The 27,157-nt window shown below is 40.9% G+C and overlaps 5 protein-coding genes and 1 long non-coding RNA gene across 16 annotated transcripts in view; 1 reads left to right on the top strand and 5 right to left on the bottom strand.

Moving 5' to 3' along the window:
- The window catches only part of LOC139104290 (neurotrimin), a 293,896-nt gene that overhangs the window by 161,572 nt on the left and 105,167 nt on the right, over positions 1 to 27,157 (top strand). For all 7 annotated transcript variants that reach the window (XM_070659688.1, XM_070659687.1, XM_070659690.1 and 4 more), the window contains one exon: positions 18,388 to 18,578. In XM_070659688.1, the coding sequence (XP_070515789.1) occupies positions 18,388 to 18,578 (191 nt within the window). The remainder of the gene's footprint in view (positions 1 to 18,387; positions 18,579 to 27,157) is intronic.
- The window catches only part of LOC139104304 (uncharacterized), a 69,289-nt gene that overhangs the window by 29,597 nt on the left and 12,535 nt on the right, over positions 1 to 27,157 (bottom strand). The gene's annotated exons all lie outside the window — the stretch shown is intronic.
- LOC139104282 (uncharacterized) lies at positions 14 to 3,356 on the bottom strand. The gene has a single exon (XM_070659674.1). The coding sequence runs from the start codon at positions 2,265 to 2,267 to the stop codon at positions 1,014 to 1,016; it is 1,254 nt and encodes a 417-aa protein (XP_070515775.1). The 5' UTR covers positions 2,268 to 3,356; the 3' UTR covers positions 14 to 1,013.
- Positions 3,496 to 4,842, bottom strand: LOC139104287 (uncharacterized). The gene has a single exon (XM_070659683.1). The coding sequence runs from the start codon at positions 4,840 to 4,842 to the stop codon at positions 3,646 to 3,648; it is 1,197 nt and encodes a 398-aa protein (XP_070515784.1). The 3' UTR covers positions 3,496 to 3,645.
- Positions 5,464 to 6,663, bottom strand: LOC139104286 (uncharacterized). The gene has a single exon (XM_070659682.1). The coding sequence runs from the start codon at positions 6,661 to 6,663 to the stop codon at positions 5,464 to 5,466; it is 1,200 nt and encodes a 399-aa protein (XP_070515783.1).
- On the bottom strand, positions 7,135 to 8,545 carry LOC139104285 (uncharacterized). The gene has a single exon (XM_070659681.1). The coding sequence runs from the start codon at positions 8,335 to 8,337 to the stop codon at positions 7,135 to 7,137; it is 1,203 nt and encodes a 400-aa protein (XP_070515782.1). The 5' UTR covers positions 8,338 to 8,545.

The raw sequence follows: 27,157 nt of genomic DNA, 5'->3' as shown, positions 1-27,157 counted from the left end.
GAGGAGGGAAGATAATGATACTGCGTTGTGACATTGAAACTAGTTAATCATATATCATTTATGTCGATGTGCATCGATGTGCACATACGCGAAGAAATGACCGCAACAGTATTTCAATAAGTATGTCGACAAAAAATAACAAGCGTTATAATGCTGAATATGCAACCAAAAAAAATTCATAAAGATTTAAAACTGTTTCTATCAATAATTATAGCGTGATTAACATAATTATTTTGATCATTTTATTTTATCGATTAAGTAATTAATAGTATTAATTTTTATTTTTTGTTTTATTGAATTGAATTGCATTAGTATCAGCTTTCAGATATCTTAACGTTTACTTGCAAGTTGAACGTGCATTATGTAATTACGTAATGTTTAATTGAATATGAATGTCAAAGTCGTTATCGCACGTTATCGGTATTACCAACGTAAAAAAAGAAGGAGTGGTTATAAGTTTTTTTAATTACAGACAAACAAGTCCAGTTGTATTCTTTTTATACATTTTCTCGCTCTTTAGAATTACAAATATAATATTAGTACTCGAAGTTAACTGATCACGTTTTGTCATTTTCAAGGGATTGAGTCAGGAAGAAAGAGAATTTTTAAGGCTTATAATTTTGTTCTTAAGCGTAATATTATCGACCTTCGGCGGGCTTAATTATACAATTTATTTCAGCATTTTTAGACTTATGAAATATTATCAATTACTAAATAATTTTTAGAATTTCAATTTTTATTTATTTTTTTTAATTTTCTTTTTTTTTAAACTTATTATTTAGACATATATATTTGTCATATATATTTATTCATTTGCAAGTTACATGTATTTATCATAATTATTCCCACGATATACGTAACCGTTTTTATAATTACATAATTTATTGTTGCGATATCAGTTAACGATGTAAATTTATAATTAATATTTTACGTTTATTTAATTAACGATATGGTAGCATTACATATTAGAATAAATGTATTAAAACTGGGGGAGGGAAAAAAAATGTGTTTTGTTAAAAGTATTGTTTTAAACAGCCAAGCTCTTTCAAACATAGCAACATATCAGCTAATATCTTAGACATATCATCTCCACCGAGTTGTTTAGAACGATGCGCTCTTTCATCGTAACTTACGTTTGTAAGCGTTTCAAAACCCGCGGTCTCGTATCCCATTAACACCGGTAAAAAATAAGTCGCGATAATGAAACCGAAAAGAGCACCGCGCCGATAATCATCCAGCAAAGCTTCGTATGAATATTTCTCCGCGTCCCAAATGCCAGCCTCCAACAAATAATCTTTCAACGCGTCGTGATAAGCTCGTATTATTTCAAAGAATTTTTCTCTCATCATATCATCTGAGCACGATAAACAAATGTACGTGGAGAGGTCGACGACGGGTGTCGAGTATCTAATGAATGCGAAATCTATCAGTATTGCTCGGCATTGTCCGTTTTCCTCCGTCTTAAAGAGAACGTTGTTCGCCGTAAAGTCGCCGTGGCACAGCGTGGACAGCGGCTCCAGCGGCTCCACTGTCTTCATCATCACCTCGGTGAACGCTTGCGAGAACGTCGCTTCCATTTTATCGCAGAAGGCCGCGTCGTAATCACGTTCGCGTAGATATTCCACCGTTCGCGTTGCAATTATGTCGATGTAGTCCTTGAACGGATATGCCGTGTCGAATCTGGCTTCCTGAAGCTGCTTCACAATAGCGAAGAATTTTTCCCGCTGCAGCACCTTCATCGCGTACCCTTTACCGTGGAATCTTCCCATCTCGCGCATCGCCGCCAATGTGTACTCTAAAGGAACGTGGTACGTACGCGGACAAGAATAATATCCACGCTCGTTGACGTTTTCCAGAACGATCACCGAGTCCGTCGGCGGCCGTTCGTCGATGTAAAAGCACCTTGCGAAATTGTCGTTTGGCTGGGCGTACATCCGGTAAAATAAAATCTCGTTGTGGAATTGAAAGTCATTGTGAACCATCTCCCGTATTTCTTCTATCTGGATGGGTCTTTTCAGTAATACAGAAAGCTTTTCACTCTGGCCGTTTGTCTTTCTTTTGAATTTCACGCATATGTAATAAATATTAGACATAATGTTAACGTTTTGCTTGGAAAATTCGCACCGAACTTCGTCACCGTTCTGTTTGAGGCCCTCAATTATTTTCGTTATTACTTCTTTGTTAGATTTCTCAATGCCTTCAGCGTGAGACATTTTGTTAGGCGAGTGTGCACGAGGTATGAATTGCAACTGAGTAAGAATATTCATGCGCAACGTACTGACGCGTACTAACTCGATTCGCCAGGCAGATATTATCTTATTAATTCACTACTGTACTTTTGTTGTCACAAGGAGATAGAACTTTAGAGGCATCACGAGTATGCTAATTGTGTCATGTGATATCATATACTAATAATTACGGCTAATCAATGTAATGTAACATAATATAAAAATGAATCACAATTGTATCTGGCGACTCAATAATTACAGCGCCTTGATTAAAATTATCGTATTGTACGAATAAAAGATAACCTTTGAAAATACGATGTTATAAAATAATTTTACCAACCAATGTTAAAAAAATAAAATAATATTTAAACGTGAAATCGAACGACCGGAGGAAATGTAAAATTTTTGTACTTCGATTATTGTAATATTTTTAAAAAAATATTCGGCAAAAATTGCTAATTATCGTAGTATTATTCTTATATCCGATAATTCTAGGTTTTTTTTTTTTTTTAATAAATTGTGTTAAAAATATGCGATAATATATTAAATCATAAAATAACTTGTTAAAGTTATATGAAACGCAGTTGAATTATATTATCAATTTAATTAAAAAATTTTATTTCTAATATTATTATCTGTTAAGTATCATTGGTGTCACGTTATTATTTAACAGCGCATTTTTATTTTATTTTTAAATAAGTCTACATAATAAAATACTTAAAAATAAAAGACGGATATCTTTTTACGCGCGTTTCACTCTGGAGGATTAACCGGTTCATCTCCGTCTTTCTTCTTTGGTGTTCGAATAGGTATATATATATATATATTAAAAAAAAAGAAAGAAAAAAAAAAAACTAGGTCACGAAAGATGCTTTCGCGAACAATACGCGGCCACTCGAAGAAACCTGAAAGAAAGTAGATGAAATACGGAATCGTGCGAAGAGTAACGAATGACCGTGGAAACCGAATGACTCAATGTAAAAGAACAAGATCTTTTGCTGGTAACATGAGATTAACAAAGAACATAATGGAAACTTGACAAATTCAACGAATATTTGATGCCCTATAAAATATTTATATTAGTTATATTTGAAAAGCAGCTGTAATAAAAGATTTTCAGGAAACAATTGTATTCTGTACGAATATGTTTAATATTTTATTTTTTGAAGATATTTTATATTTTATTTTAATTTTTTTTAAGACATTTTAATCAAAATTATATTATTTGTGAGCACAATTTTCAGGAAACAATTGAATTCTGTACGAATATGTTTAACATTTTATTGTTTGATGATATTTTATTTTATTTTATTTATTTTATTTTTTTTTTAAAGATATTTTAATAGAAATTATATTATTTGTAAGCATAAATTGAAGATAATATATTTTAACGTTTTACACCTTATTAAACAACGTGTTATTCAAAATAATATTTTAAACAATCATGATTTTTTAAATCTAGTAACATATCGGCTAATATCTTTGATATTTTGTCTCCGCCGACTTCCTTGAACTTCTTTTGCATGTTTTCTTCAACTTTTAAAAATTCCATGCTTGTTAATTCTTGAGGATCGCCGTATCCGTTCACCGGTCCTAACCAGAGAGATGCGATGACGAAACCGAAAAGAGCACCTTTTTTGTAGTCGTTTAGGAAAGCGTCGTAGGAGTATTTTTCCATGTCCGAAATGCCAGCTTCCAGGAGATACTCTTTTAAAGCGTCGTAATAAGCTTGCATCACTTCCGAAAACCTATCTTCTCGCGTTTCCTTCGTGCCGCATAAATAAAGATACGTGGAAAGGTCGATGACAGGAGTCGAGTATCTAACGAGGGCGAAGTCAATTAACATCGCTCGGTATTGTCCGTCGTTCTCGGCCTTGAAGAGTACATTGTACGACGTAAAGTCGCCGTGGCACAGCGTAGACAATGGTTCCCGCGGCTCCGCCGTCTTCATCATCACCTTGTCAAATACGTTCGAAAGCACGGCTTCCATTTTATCGCAAAAAGCTTCGTCGTGCCCGTGTTTGCGAAGATACTCCACCGATCGCGTTGCAGTAAGATTGATTATCTTTTTGAATCCGAACGTAGTGTCGTATCTAATTTCTTTAATTTGTCTCACGATGTCGAAGAACTTCTCGCGCTGCAGCTCCTTCATGACGTATCCTTTAGCGTGGAATCTTCCTAGCTCGCGAAACGCCGCCAATGTGTATTCTAGAGGAACGTCATGTGTGTACGGACAGGAATAGTATCCGTGTTTGTTAACGTTCTCCAGGGCAATCACTGAGCCGACGGGCAGCTGATCGTCGGCGTAAAAACATCTCGGGAGATTGTCACTAGGCCGGACGTACATTTGATAAAACCGAATCTCGTTGTAAAACTGATGATCGACTCTGTAGAACAGTTTAACATTGTCCGACGTCGGTCTCTTCAATATTACCGAAACCTCTTCTCTCTTCTTGTCTTTAAATTTCACATCTACGAAATACACGTTCGACATGATGTAATCGTTGCGCCTGCACAATTCGTACCGAGCTTCATTTACGTTCGATCCAAGATTCACAATAATTTTCAACATTAATTCTTTTAACCATTCCTCGTGCTGTGCAAGATGCGACATTTTCGCTGGTACTACGACGCGAGAACTGTTCCGTTCGACTCTGAGCGCGATAGTGAGCAATGAAGTCGAAGAAATTTGATATATCACGAATGATATATAAGTACCGAGTAATTTAACCCGTTGTTTGTTGTGTCAAGAGGATTTAAGCGAATGATACATTTCTCTTTCACGTGCACTTTCACGTGCACTCCCCGGCTCTATCTTATTAATTTCCTAAATAATACTTAAATAAGTGAAATTATCTTAATTAACGGTTATAACGAAATTTAATTCGATAAATATAAATGATTATATCACTCGTATATATGTCTTATTATTATAACTCTCATGTTCGTGTCACGCGCGGGTGAAATGTAGCGTGCGAGTGAGTAGAATGTTTGCCGTAGTGAAATAGAGATAGTTCTGGCGAAGAACCGTCGCTCGCCGCGTGGTAGTCGAAATAGTATTCAGATAAATCGGATGCAGTTGGGTCTCCTCGAGAAGTGTTTCTACTTTAACTCGACGAGCAGACAGTGCAGCCTCTTACTCTCGCACGCTGCGGTACTCGGCATGCGGCACGAAATTTTGCACGAACATCCGAAGCCTAATTCACAGTTATTATTGTAAATATATATATCGTAATTAAAAATAATATTTTAAGCATCCAAGATCTCTCAAATGAAACAACATATCGGCTAGTATCTTAGACATTTCGTCTCCGCCCAAAGGTTTTATTATTTCTCCTCTTTGAAAGTAATCCATGGCTCCGGTTTCTCGAATATCTCCGTTGTAGAATCCTTTTAACGGCGCTAACCAGAAGCTCGCGATGACGAAACCGAAAAGGGCGCCTCTTCTAAAATCTTCCAGTAAAGCTTCGTATGAATATTTTTCCGCGTCCCATATACCGGCTTCTAACAAACATTCCTTCAAGCTGCCGTGATAAGCTTGCATTATATCAAAGAAATGATCCTCTCTCACTTTATTCGAGCAGCATAGGCAAAGATACGTCGAAAGATCAACGACGGGAGTCGAGTGCGTAATGAGCGCAAAGTCAACTAAAATCGCTCGGTATTGTCCGTCACTGTCAGTCTTAAAGAGAACGTTGCTCGCTGTAAAGTCGCCGTGGCATAGCGTGGAAAGCGGCTCTCGCGGCTCTACCGTCTTCATCATCACCTTGTCGAATGCATTTGAAAGCAGGGCCTCCAGTTCGTCGCAAAAAGCCGCATCGTACCCGTGACCGCGGAGATAGTCCACCGTTCGCGTTGCAGTTATATCGACGAATACCTTGAATTGAAACGCTGTGTCGTACCTAACTTCTCGAATTTGTTTCACAATGTCGAAGAACTTCTCGCGCTGCCGCTCTTTCATAACGTATCCTTTAGCGTGGAATCGTCCCATCTCGCGAAACGCCGCCAATGTGTATTCTAAAGGAACGTCGTGCGTATACGAACAAGGACGGTATCCCAGTTGACAGAGGTTCTCCAAGGCGATCACCGTATCGGTGGGCGGTTGTTCGTCGGCGTAAAAGAGCCTCGCGAAATTTTCACCGGGCTGGGCGTACATTTTATAAAACAAGATCTCGTTGTGAAATTGATAACCGATGCGATTTATCTCTCTAAGCTTTTCCCAGTGCGTGGGCCTTTTCAATATTATGGATTGCTCTTCGTCGTGTCCGTTCTTATTCTTAAATTTTATGTTCACACTACACTGATCGCACGTATAATAATCGATGTGATCGCTTAATACGTCGTATCGAGCTTCGTCGACGTTCGATCCGAGATTTTTAATAACTTTTGACATTACGTCTTTTATCCACTTTTGAAATTGTTCAACCTGCGACATTTTGTTCGTCCCGGGTGCTATCGTGTTTTATTTCGAACGTGAGAACAATTTCAACTGAACTGACTGTCTGAAGAGTCACTTAACTGATGTTGTCATCTATATAATCTTTTGTGATGAGGGTTATATGTGATAAAGAGTGGGAGATAGGCCCCTCCTTCTTGTATATTTTAGATATTGTTAGATATAATTTTATTCTATTTTTAAATTTCTTCTTTTTTTTTCTTAATTAAAAAAAAAAAACGTTTGCGTGTGCACTTTTATAAAATATAAATAATATTTACTTTAATTTAATTATGAATGTATAATAAATAATTTTATTTACGTCGTAAAATTTCGTTTTATTTTTTACGTGTATGTTGATGGCATAATAAAGTATTAAAAACATGTTTTCACTCGTTTAATTATTCTTAAGTATATGCATTAATATGATATTAATATTAATTGCGTTGCTTATATTTAAATATTTTATAATTATAAAAAGTTTTTTAAGCAATCGAGATCCTTGAGATGCAGCAACATATCGGCTAGTATCTTGGATATTTCGTCTCCGCCTTTTTCCTTAAGAAATTTCAGACTTGCCTCTGAACCCCAGTCCAATATTTCTTGTTGATTCGTTTGGCAATGTCCCGTTAACTCCGGCAAAAAAAACGACGCGATGGCAAAACCGAAAAGGCCGCCGCTTTTAAAATTATCTAATAGAACGTCGTACGAGTATTTCTCGGCGTTCCAAACGCCGGCGTCTTGCAAGTAGCTCTTTAACGCGTCGTGATAAGCTTGCATTATCTCGGAGAATTTGGCTCTTCTAATTTCGTTCGAACAACACAAGCAGAGATACGTGGAAAGATCGACAACGGGAGTCGAATATCGAAAAAGCCCGAAGTCGATAAGCATCGCACTGTACCGTCCAGCGTTTTCCTCCTTGAAGAGAATATTGCCCAATGCGAAATCACCGTGGCAGAGCGTGGACAAAGGTTCCGACGGTTTAATTGTTTTCATCATCACTTCGTCGAACGCGTTCGAAAGTAAAGCCTCCGCTTTGTCGCAGAACGTAACGTCGTGATCGTGGCCGCGGAGATAATCCACCGCGCGCGTCGCCTGCGTGTTAATAAGCAGCTTAAACTCGTCCACTATTCTCCCGTATCTACTATCTTGAAGCTGCCCGACGATGTCAAAAAAGTTTTCCCTCTGCAATTCCTTCATGGCGTACCCTTTGCCGTGGAATCGTCCTATCTCGCGTATCGCCGCTAACGTGTATTCCAACGGAGCGTTGAATTTCCGCGGACAAGGATAATACCCTCGTTTGGTAACGTTCTCCAGAGCGACAATCGAGTCGGCCGGCGGTTTCTCGTCGACGTAAAAGCATCTCGGAAAGTGCTCTTCCGCCCGGGCATATTTCCGGTAAAACAAAATTTCATTATGAAATTGGTGCTCGCTGCCGGACATCTGCCTCCAGACTTCCATCTGTATCGGTCTCTTCAGTATTATAGAATGCTCCTCGTTTCGGCCGGTCAGTTTATTTTTAAACTTCACGCACGCATAGTACATGGTGGACATTAAAACGTCACTGGGCTCGTCCACCTCGTATCGAGGTCCTTCGATGTCTGGCCCGAAAGTCTCGATTACTTTCGACATCACCGTTTTGATCCACTCTTGGAAATCATCACTTTGAGACATTTTTCTGCAAGGTGCAATACGTTCAGAGCGGCAAGCCGCGCGAGAGAATGACGTTCACTGACGACTCGCCGTTTACGTTTGCAATTCATATACTTCACACTGACTTTAATGGCCTTCGCAGAAATGGCAGGAATCAATTACGGCCAGTGCCGCAAGATGAATGCACTGATAATGCTGTTAATACACTAGTTACTGTTATAACAAGATCGTCTCGTAAAGTTGAATTATATATACATTTATATTTTACGTGTTTATGTAATCTGTATATGCAATAAAATATTGAATTTATTAAATTTATTTTATTTTATTTTATTATTAATATATTTTTTTTTTTTAGTTTGTTATTAATATATTTAGTTTTTTAGTTGCTTTATATATTTATGTTAAAAAAATATTTTGTAATTTTTATTTAAAGCTAAACGTGTGTAGACGAAAATTTTAAGTACGTAACAAATTATATACATTATCTAGATGCGCGTGAATTTTCGTTTCAATTATGACGGATATAAATAATGGATCCTCTTTTCGTACGGTACTGTATCATCTTGTTGAGAGGACCACTCGAGAATTACGTAACCAAGCAAAGTCCGTTTACCTTGAACGTTGCAGTTCGTACACAAAGGTACGTGTACATGTACAGAACAGTATAATCTAAGCTTTATGTGTGTGAATGACCGTGGATTAGCTGTGGATTAATAATATAAATTCTCTCTTTGCACAGCGCAAATGCATAATTATACATCTCTCTAGATGTAATTGTAATGGCAAATCTAATTATCGATATATAAATCTAGTTTTGTTTATGGGTTAAACGAAGAAAAATATGCAATTTTGTTTTTAAAGCAATTCTGTAAAAGGAGATAAACTAAGAGGATAATTTGGCAATTTATAGCAATCGACATAGACCCGCTAATAGACAAGTCAGCGAGAAAACGTCTCTTTGGGTAACATAACGTAACGTATTTTAATTGCTATTTACAAGCATGACGTCTCGTCAAAAAACGGAAAAGATTTTTAACTGCGCACTAACGGAACGAATTGAGTTCTGTGCCTGGGGAAGTTGACGTTTTTCCGGTCCGGTAAAGTGCGTCCCGAGGGCGCGGATAGTGGTGTGCCGTCGAATAGAAATAGCATTTGCATTCTCCACTTAGAAGAGATATTCCGTGATGTTTCTTTCGAGAGAAAAATTTAAAAAGTAATCGCGCGGTTGACGTTCTCAAATAACCGCTCGAATGGAAACTATAAATATCTGAAGCTCGTATTACCGTTTTATAAACGTCAGCGATAACGAAATCAACGGGAAGTTAAATTGATATGGTGTTCAATTTTTTTTTATGTACAATTATAATTGATAAAGAAATTGAATTGTAGAAACAGTGGGCATGCATAATCATAAAAATATATACCGACTGTGGTATCGCAAGGCAAAAGAGCAAAGTGCTACGATTGTGCAATACGAGATTTTAGAATCTGCACAAAAAAGAAAAAGAAAAGAAAAAAAAAAAAATAATTTTTGCAAAGCGAGTCAAAATTTTTTTTTCCTCAAATAATGCACTTTTAGTTCGAAGCTTATTTTTACAGCGCGACAAAAGCACATTAAAGCCTCGTAGCCCGAAAACATTCGTGGTTCCGTGCCTCAATGTGAAACAAGGTCCACTTTCCACTCTAAACCGATATCTAGCTCGGCTCATCCCCGCCTCTCTTCGTCTCTTCTCCTCTTTTCCGAGTGAGTTAGGCAGGTTTTGGGTCGGATGACGGAGAGAAAAATAAAAAAAAATTTAAAAAAAAAAAAGAAGGGAGAAGCGTCTCCCGCGATTTTTTCCAGATAAAAGGATTTTGCATAATCACTGGCGATGTTGTATTTAAGTGGCTTGTTCGGTAAACGGCGAGAAGAGGCAACTCGACCCCATGGCCCTATCTGAATAGTGTGTTGCACGATAGTTTTAACGAGAAAGAACTTCAAGTTCTAGTGAAAACTTTCGGCGTTACGTAACGTATTACTATAAATTTTAATATCGACGCGCATTATCTATTTTTCTTTGTATTTCGTTTACTGGGCATATAAATATTGTAGCATACGTTTCCGTATACTTTATATTGTTTCTATCATGTGTATATCATTAGATTTATTAAAATGCATCAATATGTTTATTAATAATTAATTTACTTTGGTTAACTTTTTGTGTCTCATTCGCAGTTAAAGACTTTGTTCTTTTTTTGTTTTTCAATTTTTTTTTCCCTGTATAACATTATATTGTTATGTATACACGCAGTTATTTATGAGGTTATTACACTGTTATAAATTAAACGTCTGAGTTATCACGCCTACGGAAAATCAACTAAAGTACTCCAGATAGATTATTTTAATTGCACAGTGTGATAAAAATTCACGTTTTAAATCATGAAATTTATTATAAAATTATCTTATCTGTGCTCGATTGTTATTGAATAATGAATTTGTTATCAGAAAGGAAGAAGCATTGTCATCGCCTCATATCGCGCTTGCTTTTTTTTTTCCTTTTTATTTTACATCTCGCTAAACGATAGTGATTCATTTCGCGATATTTCTTGGCTGCGTGATATTCAAAAGAGCCCATCGTCTCTCGGCGGAATACATAATTACGGGGAAAGCTGGCCGTGAAGCGGGGAAGAAAGAGAGACGTGGCACGACGCGATATTGCCGCGTTCTTTTCCCAAGGCTCAACAATTCCCTGTCGAAAATTCCGCAAAACATAACAATGACTGGCGTTAAGGAGAGGACTGCCGGCTACGCCGGGACGAATCGAGTCAGATTAAATTTCCATTGCAAATTTCATTCAACGGACTGCTTCATTCCTTACTCGCTCTCTACCGTTTCTCCGTCTTTATCGCTCCCGTTCTTTCTTCGGGTGCTCTCTCATTCTCGACAGCGCGACGACGAGCTCGGGCGTTTGTCCCCCTACCCAACAAGATGAACGAGGACGACTTGTATTTACGCGAGGAAACGATGAAGCGTTTGCGGGATAAGCGTCTAGTCGTTGGTGTACATCTAAGTGTCGTTATCTATTTTCTTTGTCAAAGATTATCACCTTGCGCGAGACCGTCACGATCCGTCCATGAAGTAGGTAACTGTCTCGAAACTGCATTTCGTAACCGACGTTAACAACTATAAGCGAGATACGCCATGTGCATAGACGCGGGACTAAGTACGGTTGTACCTTCGAAGGCAGCTTTTCTAAAGCTCTCTAAGCATCGCGCGCTGGATATATCCGCGCTGTGTGTCAAGCTTCTTGGGTGTTCTTGCCGAGATGATTCGTGGCGACGATGAACGATAACAAGAGCTTCTTGCATCTAATACGCGGCTAAGTGCTCGTTAGACTAATGAGCTCTCAAAAATACGCGCTTTCTTGTGTTAACCCAAGGAGCCGGGGCAATTGAATGAAGATTTAATGATGCGTTCACAGGTGGTCTTTGTTTTAATGGATGCGCTCTGTCGCGAAAATCATCGTCGTACTTGTTTCCGACAGCGGTGAAAATTATTCCAAAGCCAGTCGCGACAAAGATAAGAATATATTACGAAATTCAATAAATAAATGTATTTTTTGTTTCGTTTTTTTTTTTTTTTTTTTTTTTTTTTTTAATTATAACGGACTCCGCTTTAACGTGCCGCGATTTCGACGTCGCGAGTGTTTTTCGTTACTTTTATCTCAAATTTTTATCCACACCGACTCGCACATGGAAGGGACACCAAACAGAACCGGTGAATTTCGCGTGTTCCCGTTTCCGCGCGAAACAAATGGTAGCCAATCGGCCTTCGCGCGCGTCTCGAAAGTGAAAATTAATCCGATCGGCCGTGCGGGAAATCAATTCCATAATAAATCTCCCCCGGGCGGATCGTAAATAATATCCGCGCCGTGCACCGCGAGATAGCGCGTTGGCGCAACGGCGCGACAAAGAAATATGACACCCCACGGTCAAGCTTATTTATCGGCGAGAGCCCCGTCCCGAACGGCACACGGCTCCAGCCGGGGTAGCTGCTTCTGCCGTCGCGCCGAGAGCTTCGCAGCTCGGGCATTTTACACACCCGCCTGCATCCATCGAAAATCCTTGCCCGCTGCGCACGAGAGTTTGCACTTCGACGCGCGGGGCGATCATAAACCTTTCCAAGTTGATTCTCTTGCGACACACTTCGAACAGTTTTGGCTGAATCTACTCTATGTATTTCCCATCGATCATACTATTTACCCGGAAAAGATATGATGTATGTTTACAGAGATGCTCGGAAATCTTTTTAATATATCTACGGTACAATTATTGAATTTATCGACGGTGTTTAAACGCGATAAAATTAGATTTCTTTTTTCATTTTTTTTTTCTTTTTTTTTTACAAATATATTTTCGTAATATTAAATAAAATGAAACGTATTCTTGTTAGTGAAATAAATTCTTGCACAATTGCGGGTAATACGCTATGTGGACTTATTGTTATTTCGCAAGCGTTACCTTTAAATCTGTTCTTTCAGAGAGGCGCTTACATTAATTATTCCCATCAACGGAAATTAATACAGATTATTAATATAATTAATTTTAGCATATATTAAAAACGGTTACATCGATACGATCGTGTATCAGAGACGTCGGCGCAATATCTCGTATCGCGTTATTCATTACGTCACTCCGTTTCTCTCCGCAATTCCCGCAACGTTTGGTTTAAAGTAACGACCCGTTCCCGGCGACATTTATTTTCCATTAAGACATATCTACCTGCAAACAATATAAAACCATTTGTTACCGGCGCGGGGAGCCGGGCATGTCGGCCGTAATACATTAGCTATCGAGCTTACGTCCCGCTATCGCGGCGAATCTTGCTCCCCCGGCAATTATTCCGCTCCCGTGGCGAATCCTTGGCGGAGGCCGCATGCACGTGTCGGCCGCGCTACGTGCGGATTTCTTGCGATCAATTGGCAAAGCCAAACTTTAACGCGGCCCGTAATCTCGGACTCGGCCAATAATGGGTAAACTTCGTCCTCGGCGCGCGCCTACGTAACTCGAACGAGGCGCCAGCCATCGAAATTGCAGAGACCGCTAATGCCGGGGCCAATTTACGCGGTGGGAGGAGGAAAATTTAGGGTGGATGCGAGAGAGCCTTCGTGCAAGCCTTCCTTGGCGTCTCTATATCGGGGCGAAGTTTCTTGCGAGCCGCGTCCGAAAGTTATTTCCGTGTTTCGCTCATTTTGGAAATTAGCGTGACTTGACAATACTAATTGCACCAGAGACCGTATACGTAAGTTTCTCAAGGCGGAGGATCAGTCGCGCGAAGCTTGTAGCATCGGGCGATTTTTTAATAGCAATTTATAAACAGGAGATAATAATTGAGTCAGCGCATTTGCAAAATCGGTGGGGCACGTTCGCGAGTTTTTTTTTGTTTTTTTTTTTCCTTATTCACGGTACCCAAGGCACGCTACGTGCTCGAAGCAAAAAATCGAAAGAACGGGGACGCAGCCTCTGGTCTATCTACCGAGCGTTTAAGCAAAAGTTGTGAATCTGAATTTTAAAATAGAAGAGAGAGAAAGGGAGAAAGAAAGAGGGATGAGAGGCGACGTTGTCTACTCACGAAACCTACCTCGTCCGAGCAAGGGTAGATTTCAGAGTAGATTGAAAGATAACGCCGCGGCCCTTTATTTCTCCTCTTGCCTAGTCTTTACCGGCAGTACATCCCGATGTCGGCGTCTCCCGCGCTACCCCGGGGGTTGTGTCTCCTTATCCTGTCCGATTTTCCATCGCCACAGATATTTTACGAGGTGGCTTCGACTTCGCGGACCGTAAAATCTCGAAATTTAGGAGAGGATCTGGGTAGAAGGACGCGACCTACTGCACCGCGCCTCGCGTGTCTACATACGTCCTTCGCGAAATATCGCAAAAGGTGAAAGCGTACCGTTGCCGCACCTCTTGATTCGAGGCCACGAAGGAGCATGATCATCCCCGGGTAATATCGAATCGAAACGAAGCGCGTCTCGACCCCGATTCCAGCACGTAACTCGAAATGCGCCAGGGAATTGCTGATGCGCGCATTCCGCGGCTCGTCAGCCATAATTCGATATTATCCGGAGCCACGGGATTTAATGGACCATCGAGTGAGATAAACGTGCCGCAAGTATCGCGATTAAACCCTAGTACGGCTATCCGACGACACGCCGCCGTGTCCGCTGGACGCGAAAAGAATTCGCGCAGATTTACGCTCGTCCTCGCGATTTATTTAAACTTTGATACGATAAATTTTTATTTTTATCGATAACGTAACGTAGATGAAAACTACAGAGTGGAGAAGTAAAAAAAAAAGAAGAAGAAACGAAAAAGAAAAAAAAAACGGAGAAACGGAAATCAACGATGGCGTGGCTCAAAATACGCCGGATATTATTATATTTTTCTTGCTCCTGGTTTTCCTCCGGATCCTCTCCTATTATTCGATCCACTTTGTGTGCTATCCAACTCTATACGCGGAAACAATTGCGTTTTTGCGAGAGAATATTGCATTAAGTTATTCAATTCGACTGTAGCTTTTAAAACGCGCTTACGGATTGTGTAAAGATTACCCAAAGATAATATATAAAAATTAAATATCGCATCCTTATTATACGACGAGGTATATCACATCTTTTAAAATTGAGTTTGCATCTCTTTTAAATTAAGTTAAAAGCAAAATGTTGGTCACGGGCATGAAGAGACGAAGGAGAGGAAATTGAGGAAATGGGGCAGATTGCGAGGTCTTGGAAAGGTGGTCAATGGCGTTGACTCATAATTAAATTAGCTCGAGCCCATTGTGCGAGCATGGCCAGCTCTTGTAACCCGTTCGTTCTAAACTTCGCCAATTCTACCGGCCCTTCGTGAGAGCTCGAATTTCTTGTCGCCAAATAAAACAGACCCGTCGAAATTGCTCGTAGCCTTTCGCTAAATTTAATAAAGAAACTTGCCCGGGACTCTCTGCGAACTAAGTTTTGCCCGTTACAGGCGCCGCAATCACAATGAAGCGTATTTGTGTCATATGCGCATAATAAGGGTAATATATACATAAATATATACGTATATATATACATGCAAATATAGATGCAAAATAGAGTCACGAATTAATTGTTATCGCGATCTTTAAAAATCTGCAGGAACACAGAATTTAAAATTAAATCGCTCTCAATATTAAATGAGGTAACACTCGGATAAACATGTGACAATTTCGAGTAACGAAATTTTCACCGTCGATCAAAAATTATATCTCATTATTTCAAGAAATACAATGCAGACTTTGAAAACTTTGTTATTTTATCATTATTATGACAGTTTCGACTGAAACCCTAGTAATGAAAACGTTAACGTTTAAACTCGCGGGTACTTTTCGCTCGTATTTGATATTTCTGCCGTTAACCAGCTTCGGTATATATAATTGATTATCGCCGAGGAAGTTTTGTTCTCCGTTCGTTTTGTGTCTTCGTTCAACGGCGGAGCGACGGGGATTCTCGCGTGAATATTATCTAACGACAGGGCTGATTGCGCGCGGTAGCGCGAAAAGGATCGGAGACCAGAGGAAAACGGATTAACGTCGAGTAACGCCGTGGAGAATTCGCGATACGAAAGTCGCGGATAAAGTTCTTCCAGCCCACCCGGGGGGAATAGCTTGCGATGTTCGAAAGCGCCTAAAGTGTCGTCGCTAAGAGAAAACCGGGCCGGATTATGTCGGGCCGCGCCGCGACCCGAGATTCAATATTTGCCGCATCAGCCGCGAGCCCGTCTCCGCGCGTAATCACAGCCTAATCAAGAGCGACGAAATTCGATTATATACTCGCCGAGTACCCGGCAATAGAACGTAACTAGCGTATGATAGCGAGAGGGCCCCCCCGGTGGAAACGAGCTGGGCCGGCAGCAGAGTTCGCCTGTCGGCGAGATCGCTGAGCGACGACACCCAATTACATCCGCGCTCTCGATCATGTCGGTCCGAGATGAATAAACTGCGCCCGCACAAAAGCGCGATAATTCGTAGCGTTAGCTACTTTTCGAACACCTCTCCGGTTCGTTTAAAGCCCGTTTGAACGGAGCTTGACAAATTTTCGCGCGCGGCGATAGGAAGCGACCCGAAGGGGAGGGGGAGGGGGTGGGAGTTCGCGCCCGCTCACGCATGGGCGAGCAAGGTAATTGCAAATTATGTTTTTAATTCCGACAATTTCTGCCTCGACTATTCGGCCACGCGAACGTAGGATATTCACGTTGCGCGAGCCAATTCTGATTAATTTATCTCCGGGCGGAAACTTGCGAGCGCGGTGTAGGTTGAAATAAGCAAACCTTTCTCGAACTTCCGCGAAAATTAGATGATATCGTCTTGAGAAAATTATTTCCTTGTCGTCGATTTAACGCGGAAGTTGCTGAACCGATAAACAATTCTCGTAACTCCCCGGGGGTGTCCGCGACGATGATACTTTGCTTCGAGAAGTTTATTGCCAGCTTACTCGCAGTTCAAAACACTTAACTCGGTTTATCCGAGATAAGTATAAATATCTCTCAATATTTACGCCATTAATCAATCGATATTCCCCGCGCTCTCTTTTTCCTTCCGTTTTTCTCGAATCAATGCAATTTTATTGTAACCAGAATACGATTGAACGAGCGAGATAAGATGCGATAAAATCTCGACGTAAATTTATTTAATAATAATTTTTTTTTTATACGTAGCATAATTTTAAAACATTCTGTGATCTACGATAAAATAAATATCGTCCCAGACTTAAATGTGCCGCCGATAGCTTTCGAAAATAATTTTTATACGACTGTTCGGGCAAAGCTCGTTTATTATCGGTATCGCGGTGCATTCAGCAAAGTTTAATGAAATAACGCGAACCGAGGCTCTCTCAGAAGAAGTGCACTGCGCGATGCACGCACCATTCTCCTTTGTTCGCTGCGCGCTATCATCAGGACGTTACAATGAAAGCATTTTTGCGGTACAAATGATGACAAAGAGATTTTCTTATTTCCGCGTCTAAGAGAAGGGGAGGCAAAAACGAGAGGGGAGGGCAAGGGGAAAAGCGGAATCGTTGACGCGAGGGTAGGTTACTCTCTAGATGTCGAGCTGGAGTGAGGTATGCGGCTAATGGGTCCGCTACTTGTAACGACGAGAGAGCACTCGTCGTATCCCGCTAATTATGATTTCAGCATTTCTTTTCACAATTTGCCGTATAAATTCCACATTCAAGGTCATAAGTGGATTGTTCCCTTTTATCAGTTAAACTTTATTCATCAACAGCCGCGCGCATTTAATTAAAATCTCGGATCCTCGACCCTTTTTCATTAACTGCTTGCGTATTTGCGCGTTCCCGCACTCTTGCTCTTTAATGAGAAACCATTACGCATTTGCAAACTGCACTTTCTAATGAGTGTAATTAATAGTTTAGCATAATATGGCAACCGCTCATGCGAGCGAATGGTAATATTGCTCTATTATTATTGCTGCTAGTATTATTAATATTATATAATTACATCCTATGATGTATGTAAAGTGTTTTTGTTACGTATTACAAATGAATAAACATTATACATATCTGCTTTCATTATGGCATCCGCTATTCATTATTTTACTTTAATTTTTTTTTCCCCGGTTATTATAACTTTTTCATAAAAATAAATTTGTTTTAGATATACCGAGAGAGTTATATATTTCGCTTTTTAGATAATGAAATACGTAACAAAGCCGAAAATTTTATTAAAAAAAAAAAAAAAATCAACTATGCATTTCAATTTACATTCGCCATCAAAAATAATTTATTTTATTTTTTTTTTTTTTTTTGAGGGGGGAAAAAAAAATTCTACTTTTTTCTCCGTTTGTCGAAAAACGTGCAGCACTGTTTCGCGAATGGTGCTGGATGTCGTGCGCAAGGAGATTCGCTTCTCGATGCCCCAGCATGCAAGAACAATCGCAGAAACAAAGAATACAGTATGGTGCTTTAAAATACGTCGCCGCGAACGAACGTCCTACGCCGTTCGGCATCGAAATTGCCACATTTACACGTACCTTTTCGGTTTCTTGTGTTTCAGAAGTGCACTGCCACAACATGCCATACGGCGGCAGCAATAAGAACGGCGACACATACAGCAACCAAAACGCTCTGGAAGAGACCACACGATCGGGGCCGTATTTCGACAAATCGGCCTCGAAGAACGTGACCGCCCTACTGGGGAAGACCACGTACCTCAACTGCCGTGTCAAAAATTTGGGGAACAAAACGGTGAGTGTGAAAAAGCGAATATTCGCAAAGAGAAGGAATCTACATCGCTCGCCGGTATTTTATTTCGCGTGTTTATTTCAAGAGTGATGTAATACAATTTTCTCGTACGAATCCGACTCGCACTTTCGTAATTCAACCACTCGAAAGTGGCAAATAAAGCCAATCCGACATTGCGGGGGAATTAAATCTGGCAAATTAGAGGAGGCGTACAGCTAAATCCAGCAACGACAGATGTAGAAATCCCTCTCTCTCTCTCTCCCTTTTTTTTTTTTCTCGCGTTAAGGTCTCGCTAATGGGCTGAGTAAAATAACACATTTGCGGAAATAGATTAGGGACGGTAGAGATAAAGGTGGACGACACTTATGTAAATACAGCGGTTTCTACGTTTTCTGCTGCCTGAGTGAGCGAGGTGAAATATCGAGTGTCAATATTTTATCGACACAATGGAGCGTCACCTGTCCCGGGCAAACTGTGGGGGTTACCACCGGAAGTGCACTCGGGCACCAGCGCGACACCGTGGTCTCTCGACAATATCACTGAACGAAGTGTGCAGGTCCCCTTGGTGTATATTATATATATATATATATATATTTAAAAATTTTATTTGTATTTATTCGCGCGCATAAATACATATATACGCGCGCGTACGTATACATTTGCGACCGATGTGCAATTAGGACAGCTTGCTAGACGGAACTTCAACGTAAATAGGATTATAGAACGTGAGGCATTATGAATGACGTCAATAAAACTTGAATTGATCCCGCTTCTCAATCGGCTTTTTTTTTCCCCTCCCGCGAGCCGGCGGAGCCTCGTAAAAGCAAAACTACGTAATTCTCGTGCACTCGAAAATTAATGGGAGCCGGATCTCGTTTGTTTTATCGTATCATCGCGCTCCGATCGCATCGCTCGCGTATTATAGAACTTTCCTTTAAACACATTCGTCGTAAGGCACGGTTTCGTTAGCATTAATGGGAAATGTTTTATGCCGTGCGGTTTATGCATTAAGCGAGCGTCGCGCATATGCATGTTGGGGAAGATATGACGGCGGAATTCATCGCAGTGGATTAGATAGATGTGTCGGGGGAGGGGGCGGGGAGCGAGGGGGGAAGATCGGCCTGGCCGTAATTCACGTAGTCGTCCCTTTTTACTTTTGCCTCGTGGGAGCGATTAGATCGCTCAGGATTATTCACGATGGTTTCCCATCAATTCACAGTTACCGAGACGTACGAAAGAGTTAACATTGATTCGTGCGGTCCCCTCGCACGCGCGCGTGCATTAATTTTTGTTACTTCACCCGTATAAATAGTTAAGAATTAATTGTCCGTCGTAATACATTCCATGTGTCGCGATTCTAAGATACATTTAAGATGAAAATTGCATTACCTAAGTTTTCAAGTTTCACGATCTGTTAAACTGACGGTTGGAATCTAACATTATTTCAGCAAGAGTTGAAAGGACGAAATTATTTAATAGCTCTGATTGAAAACGTCGGGCCGACGTAACAAGTTCGAGGTCCATTAACTAATTTGAGGAACGATTTAAAACGATCGGGCCGCATTTTTGGTGTCCCGCAAAAAGGATTAGTATCTTACCGGAAAGACGCTTAAAGAAACGGCGGGACATAATACTTTGTAACAATTGAATTGGTAATGCACGTCAGTTTATACAGCGATGCAGCTGCTTAGCCGGCAGCAAGAAAGAAAGGGAATGTACTCGGTATATCGGAATCGACCGACTTTCAAATGCGACGTCCGGATTTATCGTTCTTGTGTGAAACTCGCCGAGGATCATACAGCGACCTCCCGAGCGGGGGAGGAGGGGCGGGGGTGGGGTCCAGATTTATTGGGCGAGGTGTACGTCTGCCTCAACGAAGGAGAGAAACGCGTCGAGGGTGCGGGGGTGGGGTGTTTCTAGTACGAGCGTGTTTCACGGACCGTGCTTTACTTAATCTATGAATCGCCAAGCACCGCAGAGTTCGACGTTCAAAAAGAGGCGCGGGATTCATTCATATGTATGCCGCGTAACCCAGTTCGAAATCAATTCCGCTCGAGAGGTGTGTGGCGCTCGTCTCGAAACTTAGACGGCGGGCGTTTCTGACATCGGCCAGCGCGCTCGTGAGTATACGTTAACGATCTCCGGAAAGCGAGTCCTCTCCAAAAATTTCGAATTTACTATTAAAAATTCGTCTTATTAATTTCGAGAACGCGCGAACAGTAACGCTCACGTTTTTCTTCGCGACATATATATATATTTTTTTTTTTTTTTTGTACGGTCTGGATCGAATATACTATTTAATTAAACGTTATCCGACTTAATGAACGAATTTTTCTCGATATCTAAATAACAGACCCGTTCGGATTTTTCTTTCACTCCGGTTTTTACACGCGCTCGTTGCGAAGTCGCGTGCGTAATTCACGCCCACGAGGCGCCTCATTTCCGTGCCAATGTATCACGGCATCGGTAATATCGATATCACTTGTGTTTATTTTACCGATTAACTTAACCCTCCCATCAGAGTTACGGATGGATATTTGATTTCTAAATCATGTTTACCGCCAGCGTGCGCGCCGGAAGCTCATCGATAGTTACGATTTGACCCGACGGTGTATTGGAAATCTCGAGTTGAATCGAAACCGCATAGGACGCTGCACTTGGCTGCGGATTAATTAAATTCAATGCTTAAATATCTACCGGAAGGTATACAATCGCGAGGGGATAAACGAGAACCTCTTTTTCCCTCCGTTTGTCTTAGAAGGAGAGTGAATTAAAATAAATAACTCGTCCTATTACCGACAAAGACATTTTAGGGAAGCTTAACATTATCCGTGCATAAAAAATCCATGCATAAAAAAAGAGAAGAAAGACGAGAGGGAGAGTGGTTTCTTACGGTAATTCTTAAAACGCGGAAAGAACAAATGCCCGAGGAAAAAAATTTTTTTTCCCGTCGTTGCAGTGAGAATCGACTGAGACGATGGAATTGATTCGATATAGATAGAACGATTATCGCTGCGCCCACCGGTTGACTTACATTAATTCAAGATCAAAGCCTTCGACGAGCTAAAGCGAAGTGCTTTTGGTCGGAGACCTCTTTAAAATCCAAGAAACGATCGCGCAGGACATTATTACGTAAGAAGGTGGAGGTCCTTTGTAACGCTACGAGAGCTCATAATGAGCGGATAAAAGGCAACGTGGACCCAGAGGCTGCCTATTGAGATTTCATCGATCGCGATATGCCACGCGCCCGTGAGACAGGGATTCTTGTTTGATGACCGTTATCCTTCTGGGAAGTACAACTTAGCTCCTTCTTCGCGCTCCAATTACTGCTAAGAATCGAGCCTGCCAGCTGACCCCTTTCGCTTATTATGCATATCGACGATAACGGATATCTCTCTTTAATTGCTGACGGCGAAGACGTCCGGCGCATCGCGCTGAACAAATAATACTTAAAGAAACGTCTTCGTTATTGCTACCGTAATAAAGAATAAAAGTCTCTCGCCGAAGGGTCGCCTCGTTAAATTTTATACGATTTTTTTCATTTTTCTCTATTACCTGGAAAATATACATTTTACACGCGTTTAATTGTTTCTTTAATTTTCTTGAATCATATTTATCGCGATTTAACAATCTAATAATTCGCGCGACGAAGCTGCCAAGCTCGATTTTCAATTCGACTATTCGCCAGCCCGTTCCTCGGATACAGGTTCCCTATTGTTACTAAATTTTGATGTACCACACCAACTGTCGTCGCTGTCTGCGTGTACGATCGACCCACCAATTTCGTCAACTCGCAATGGCCCCGGCATTCTCAGGCAGCACACGCGAGCCCGCTATCAACGTGATGCGAAAGACGAATACGCGTACGAACACTCGATCGAATGAGAGGATAACGGAAAAGGGAGCTCCGATTCTATTGCGTTTCCGGGCATTTTTGACCGCTCGTGGAAGTCGGCGCCGGTCATCCGCAACAAACAATCGGCCCTCGTTCCTTCTCCGCGAACGTCCGTCGATTGCAAAGAGTGCCCTCAAGCTGAAAAGACGCGTCCCACGACAATAGTTTTCTATCTACCTTATAATCTTTCGGATCCCGAAGAACCGGAGAGCATTGTATTGATTTCGATCTTATCAAATGCGCGGTTTCATCGAACGAGTATTCTGTCATGAAAATTTTTTTTTTTTTTTTTTGGTATTTTTATATGGTTTATATTTTTATATTTTTATATTTTTTTATTTTTTCTTTAAATGACGTATACAATGATTTTAAGTAGGTATATTGCTTTTTTAAATCGTGCGTTTTAGGATTGAACGTGTTTAATCGGAACGAGAAGTGATTAGTGGTAATAATATTGCGCTTTACTCCGACACCGATTTCTCAATGCGATAATTAATCAGTATTAGTCGAGAAATTGAGGAAGAGGCCACGTGCGTTATAATGTTTTATGCGTCTGCCAGCGCTAGGGAAACCACGTGTAAATCACAATTTTCGAGTTACCGCACTGTAAATACCACAGTAAATCAAACCTGTCCGCATAACAAAGCTAAGCATGATTTATCGGGACTTCGAAATTGTGTCGGGCCTTATTTGAATGATCGCACTTTCATACGCTTCGTCTCAACGACGCTTCATTTCATTTATTTCCGCTGTTGATCACTCAGGAATAGAAGTTGATTAAATAATTCGGCCCCGTCATATTGGTATATAATGGCGCGATCCAATTTGGCCGCGTGGGATAATGAGATCCCGGCGGTAATCGAATATTCCTTTTGACCGCGCGGAATTTATTTCGTTTGATACGCGCCCGCCAGACGCAAAAAACACACGTCATGTAAAACGATACAAGGAATCTACATAATTGCCGCGACAATATTGCAAACATAGCGCGCGCAAATAGATTAACCCCTCTCTCTCTCCCTATCGTCGGCGTACTTCCGAAAATTAGTTATATTAATTACGCCGTTCGTTTGACCCCGCGAATTTACGTACGGCCGAACGTTGAATTAAATGGCGCGGCGCGAAAATCGATTTGTTGTCGCCTCCGCTTCCTATTACGGGCCGGAAAAGTCGGTATGCAAGCAGGCGCGCGTCGAGGAAAGATGGGAACGTGCCTCTTGTTATTTTGTTAAAATGACAGACGTACTTTATCTCGCCACACTTCGCAGCTCCGTGCGCGACTCTCGGCTGCACGTGTCACGTATACATTAGCGCAGAGTTACTTCGTCCCGGATATATATTTCGAGGATATTTCCGAGGTGCTCTGAAAAGGTGCAATCTCCGCGGAGAGAGAGAAAGAGAGAGGGAGAGAGAGAGAGAGAGAGAGAGAGAGAGAGAGAGAGAGAGAGAGAGAGAGCAGGAAAGACACCGAGACACGTACTAGATCCTTTTGAGCAAGTACTAGAGCGTGAAACGTCATTTGCTTATGTGAGGATCGACAATACGCATTTCGCCGTTAGAATTTAAGCTTTACTGATTACGAGTCGTTTCCGGTATACTTTGATCTTCCCTAATCCACTAAGGGAGGGTAATGCCATCCTCTCGCTTAAGTTGCGCGTAGCCCCGCGATACGCGCACGCGATCCGCCCTCACTCCGGTACCGTGTCCCGGCAATTTCTTGGTTGTAATCAAATGTATACGAGCGCGAAACACTCGGCTACGATTTTCGTGATTGTCGGGAAATCCCTTCTTTTCCCCGTTTTCTATCTCTTTCATTATACGGATTTCAGAGATAGACGTTGTATTCTCGCTGTGCGCTCGCACCGAGGAAGACGCGCGGGAGAAAAAAAAAACTGCCTTACGATTTGGTGTCCCAGCGCGAGGGAGAACGTTATTTTATTTTTATTAAACCGGCGTCTTATTAAAATTTATAAGCCGCCGGTGGTTTGGTATCTGAAGATCGCGGTCTTTCGGTTCTATCCCGGCACCGGTTTGCGTTACGGCGCGCGAATTAAACCAACGACAGTTGCTCGTTTTCGCGAATTAGGTCGAGGATCGTCGGGAGTATTCCAAAAAGAAAATTTCGAACGAATGTCGATAAAGCTCCCTCGACTGCACACGTGAATTCGTTGCTCTTATGAAACGTTTATACGTTTTATAACGATACATCGAACGCGATAGTTTTTATTTGACTTTAAAATTCCGACACGTTACGTCCGTGGTTAAGAGCGTGTTACATTTTTGACCGGGTTTATATTAAAAAAAGAAACTAGGAACGCCTTTGAGCTGCCGGCTCGCGCCTTTATGACGCCGGGGTCTTAAATGATAATGGCGTTTGTACGACAGTTACTTTTATCGATATATCCCGTCGTCGTCTTATAACGGCGCGATATTCCGCGACGTATAACTATCATTCCTTCGGAGCTTACGCTGCAAGATTTGGACGTACATCGGTGAAATAACGATCCTCTGGCTGGCCATGAGTTAACGAACGAACTAGACAAGCGGCGCGGATCCTTCTTTTCGCGGAATTTAGTTTAATAGCCGGCGCCTTAAAGAAATTACTGCCACGGCGGCCGTAAAGCACAGAAAAGTTTATTACACAGCCTTCGCGACGAGGAACGAGCGCCGGGGATAGCGAACAATTTTGCCCGGGAAGATTAGTCCGCTGCTGCGCTGAAATAATCCCATAATGTATACCAAGGGAAAGAAACCGCGGCCGAGGGGAAAACCCAGAACGACGTAGCCGCACTTCTTAAAATCCAAGCACGCGCGCTGCTCCCGATATTCGCTTGCTCCGGATAATCTATCGCCTTAATGTTTGATCTTAAATCCTCGGCGTTAACGCGCAGCTCGCGATGACAAAAGACGATGCGTCGCTACTAATTTCCGTCACTTATTATGCGGAAGATATTATATTTTACCAACCCTGTACGATAGGCAACTGTTGAAATTAATTGTAAAAAAAGAAAAAAAAAATATTGTAAAGCTATTAACTGATTTTTTTTTCTTTTCTTTTTTTTCTAGTTAATTTTTGTGATGTGTACTTCGTATTATAAATTAATTACCACTCGAGATAATTTTTTTCGCCATAATCAAATACCTTAAAATTTAACGGCGCTTTTTGTTTTCCTCGGAATATTAAATTGGTAAATTTATTTTGTTTTTATAAGGTCTTGAAATGAATTGTTTATCCATAACCCAATTTCAAATTGAATCGCGATTCAGTACCATTCTAATGGACGTAATGTATGATTGCGAGTAAATTGTTAAATGGGTGATCTCTTTTGTTTGTAGTCTGACGTGTTCGACAGCACTACATCGCGAATGGCGAGTGAAATAACAACGAAAAGCGCCGAGAGCACCCAATTCCACGCCAACTATAGTCGGAAAATGAATATCTAAACTACAAAAAAAAAAAAAAAAAGGGGATAAAAAAAGATATTTATAACGAGCTGCGCTTTCCGTAACACGTTTGGCAAATTCAAGAGAAAATTATTCGCGAGAAAGCCTCTCTGTTACGCTGTTAAAAATTACATACTGAAAATATATATCACGTGTAAAAATTACAATAACGAAGACGACATTGCAATCTCGTAATGAAAAGTTATATCACTTTACTAAAAACTCTGTCGCTCTCTTTTGGGATCGTGGAACCAAGGAGGCTAAAGTATCAGCGATAACTTTCAATAATTTCAGTTGCGCTAATTTCAGATACTCGCTATCGAAAAATTTCCGAGATCGAGGTTTTTTTAATTTATTTCAGCTTTTTAAACGGGTTCCCGGAAGCGGAGGCCGGAAAGAATAAAATTGTCGCGCTTAAATAAGAATAATTTTTCGACGCTGAGAAAATTCGCAAATGAATATTTTGTGTCTGAAATTCGTTAGCGTTCTCATCTCGAGTGAATTAATCCGAGGCTGCTCGATTTTCGTTTCGAATTTCCGCGTTCGCTACAACAACGGAAAGCAATAGCGGCGCGTATTGTTAGTGCAAATCAGTGAAATGTACGCTCAAATTCGTAACTGCTCTATATATTATAGGTAATTTATCTGTATGTAGGGAATGTACAATGGCTTGCTAAATTCTGTTCTATTAGGCGTATACTCGTCGAGTAAATTGAAAATTAATTTTCCCGCAGTTCGACAATATTGCAACAGTAAAGAAAAAAAAAAAAGAAAAAAAAATAAAAAAATAAATAAAAACCAAACAAACAAAAAATAAAAAATTATAGAAAACAAATAAGACACATTTGTTTATGTGAAATTATTGCCGAAGCTACAATGACGATATCATCTGACACGAAACGACAGGCAAAACCGGACGTGCTGTTATATGGTGCGCGGTTAAAACACAACGAGACATTCCAATCCCGATTATATGGACCACCGCGGACAATAGTGCATTCATCCGTACGACGGCAAACGCACGAACATTCGTTACCGATATTTAATCGACACGGGTTCCATTAGGGAACGTTCGTCCGCAGTAGAGATACCTTTCATGATTTTCTATGGCTAGCGCGCCACAAAGTCATTTCCGTTGACACCGATCGAATAATAATTGTTACAGTGAATGTTCGCGCCGGCACGGATACAGCGAAAACAAATTTAGAAATTGCTTCGGTTCCACTGATCCGTGGCATTTTAA

Source organism: Cardiocondyla obscurior, linkage group LG07, assembly GCF_019399895.1.
Source record: "Cardiocondyla obscurior isolate alpha-2009 linkage group LG07, Cobs3.1, whole genome shotgun sequence".
NCBI classification, from domain to species: domain Eukaryota; kingdom Metazoa; phylum Arthropoda; class Insecta; order Hymenoptera; family Formicidae; genus Cardiocondyla; species Cardiocondyla obscurior.
Note: the sequence above shows the minus strand (reverse complement) of the source record. Positions and strands in the feature narration are given on the sequence as shown.

What these genes read in the sequence shown, in the direction of transcription:
- LOC139104282 (XM_070659674.1), bottom strand. Translation starts at nt 2,267, where the DNA reads ATGAATATTCTTACTCAGTTGCAATTCATACCTCGTGCACACTCGCCT.
- LOC139104287 (XM_070659683.1), bottom strand. Translation starts at nt 4,842, where the DNA reads ATGTCGCATCTTGCACAGCACGAGGAATGGTTAAAAGAATTAATGTTG.
- LOC139104286 (XM_070659682.1), bottom strand. Translation starts at nt 6,663, where the DNA reads ATGTCGCAGGTTGAACAATTTCAAAAGTGGATAAAAGACGTAATGTCA.
- LOC139104285 (XM_070659681.1), bottom strand. Translation starts at nt 8,337, where the DNA reads ATGTCTCAAAGTGATGATTTCCAAGAGTGGATCAAAACGGTGATGTCG.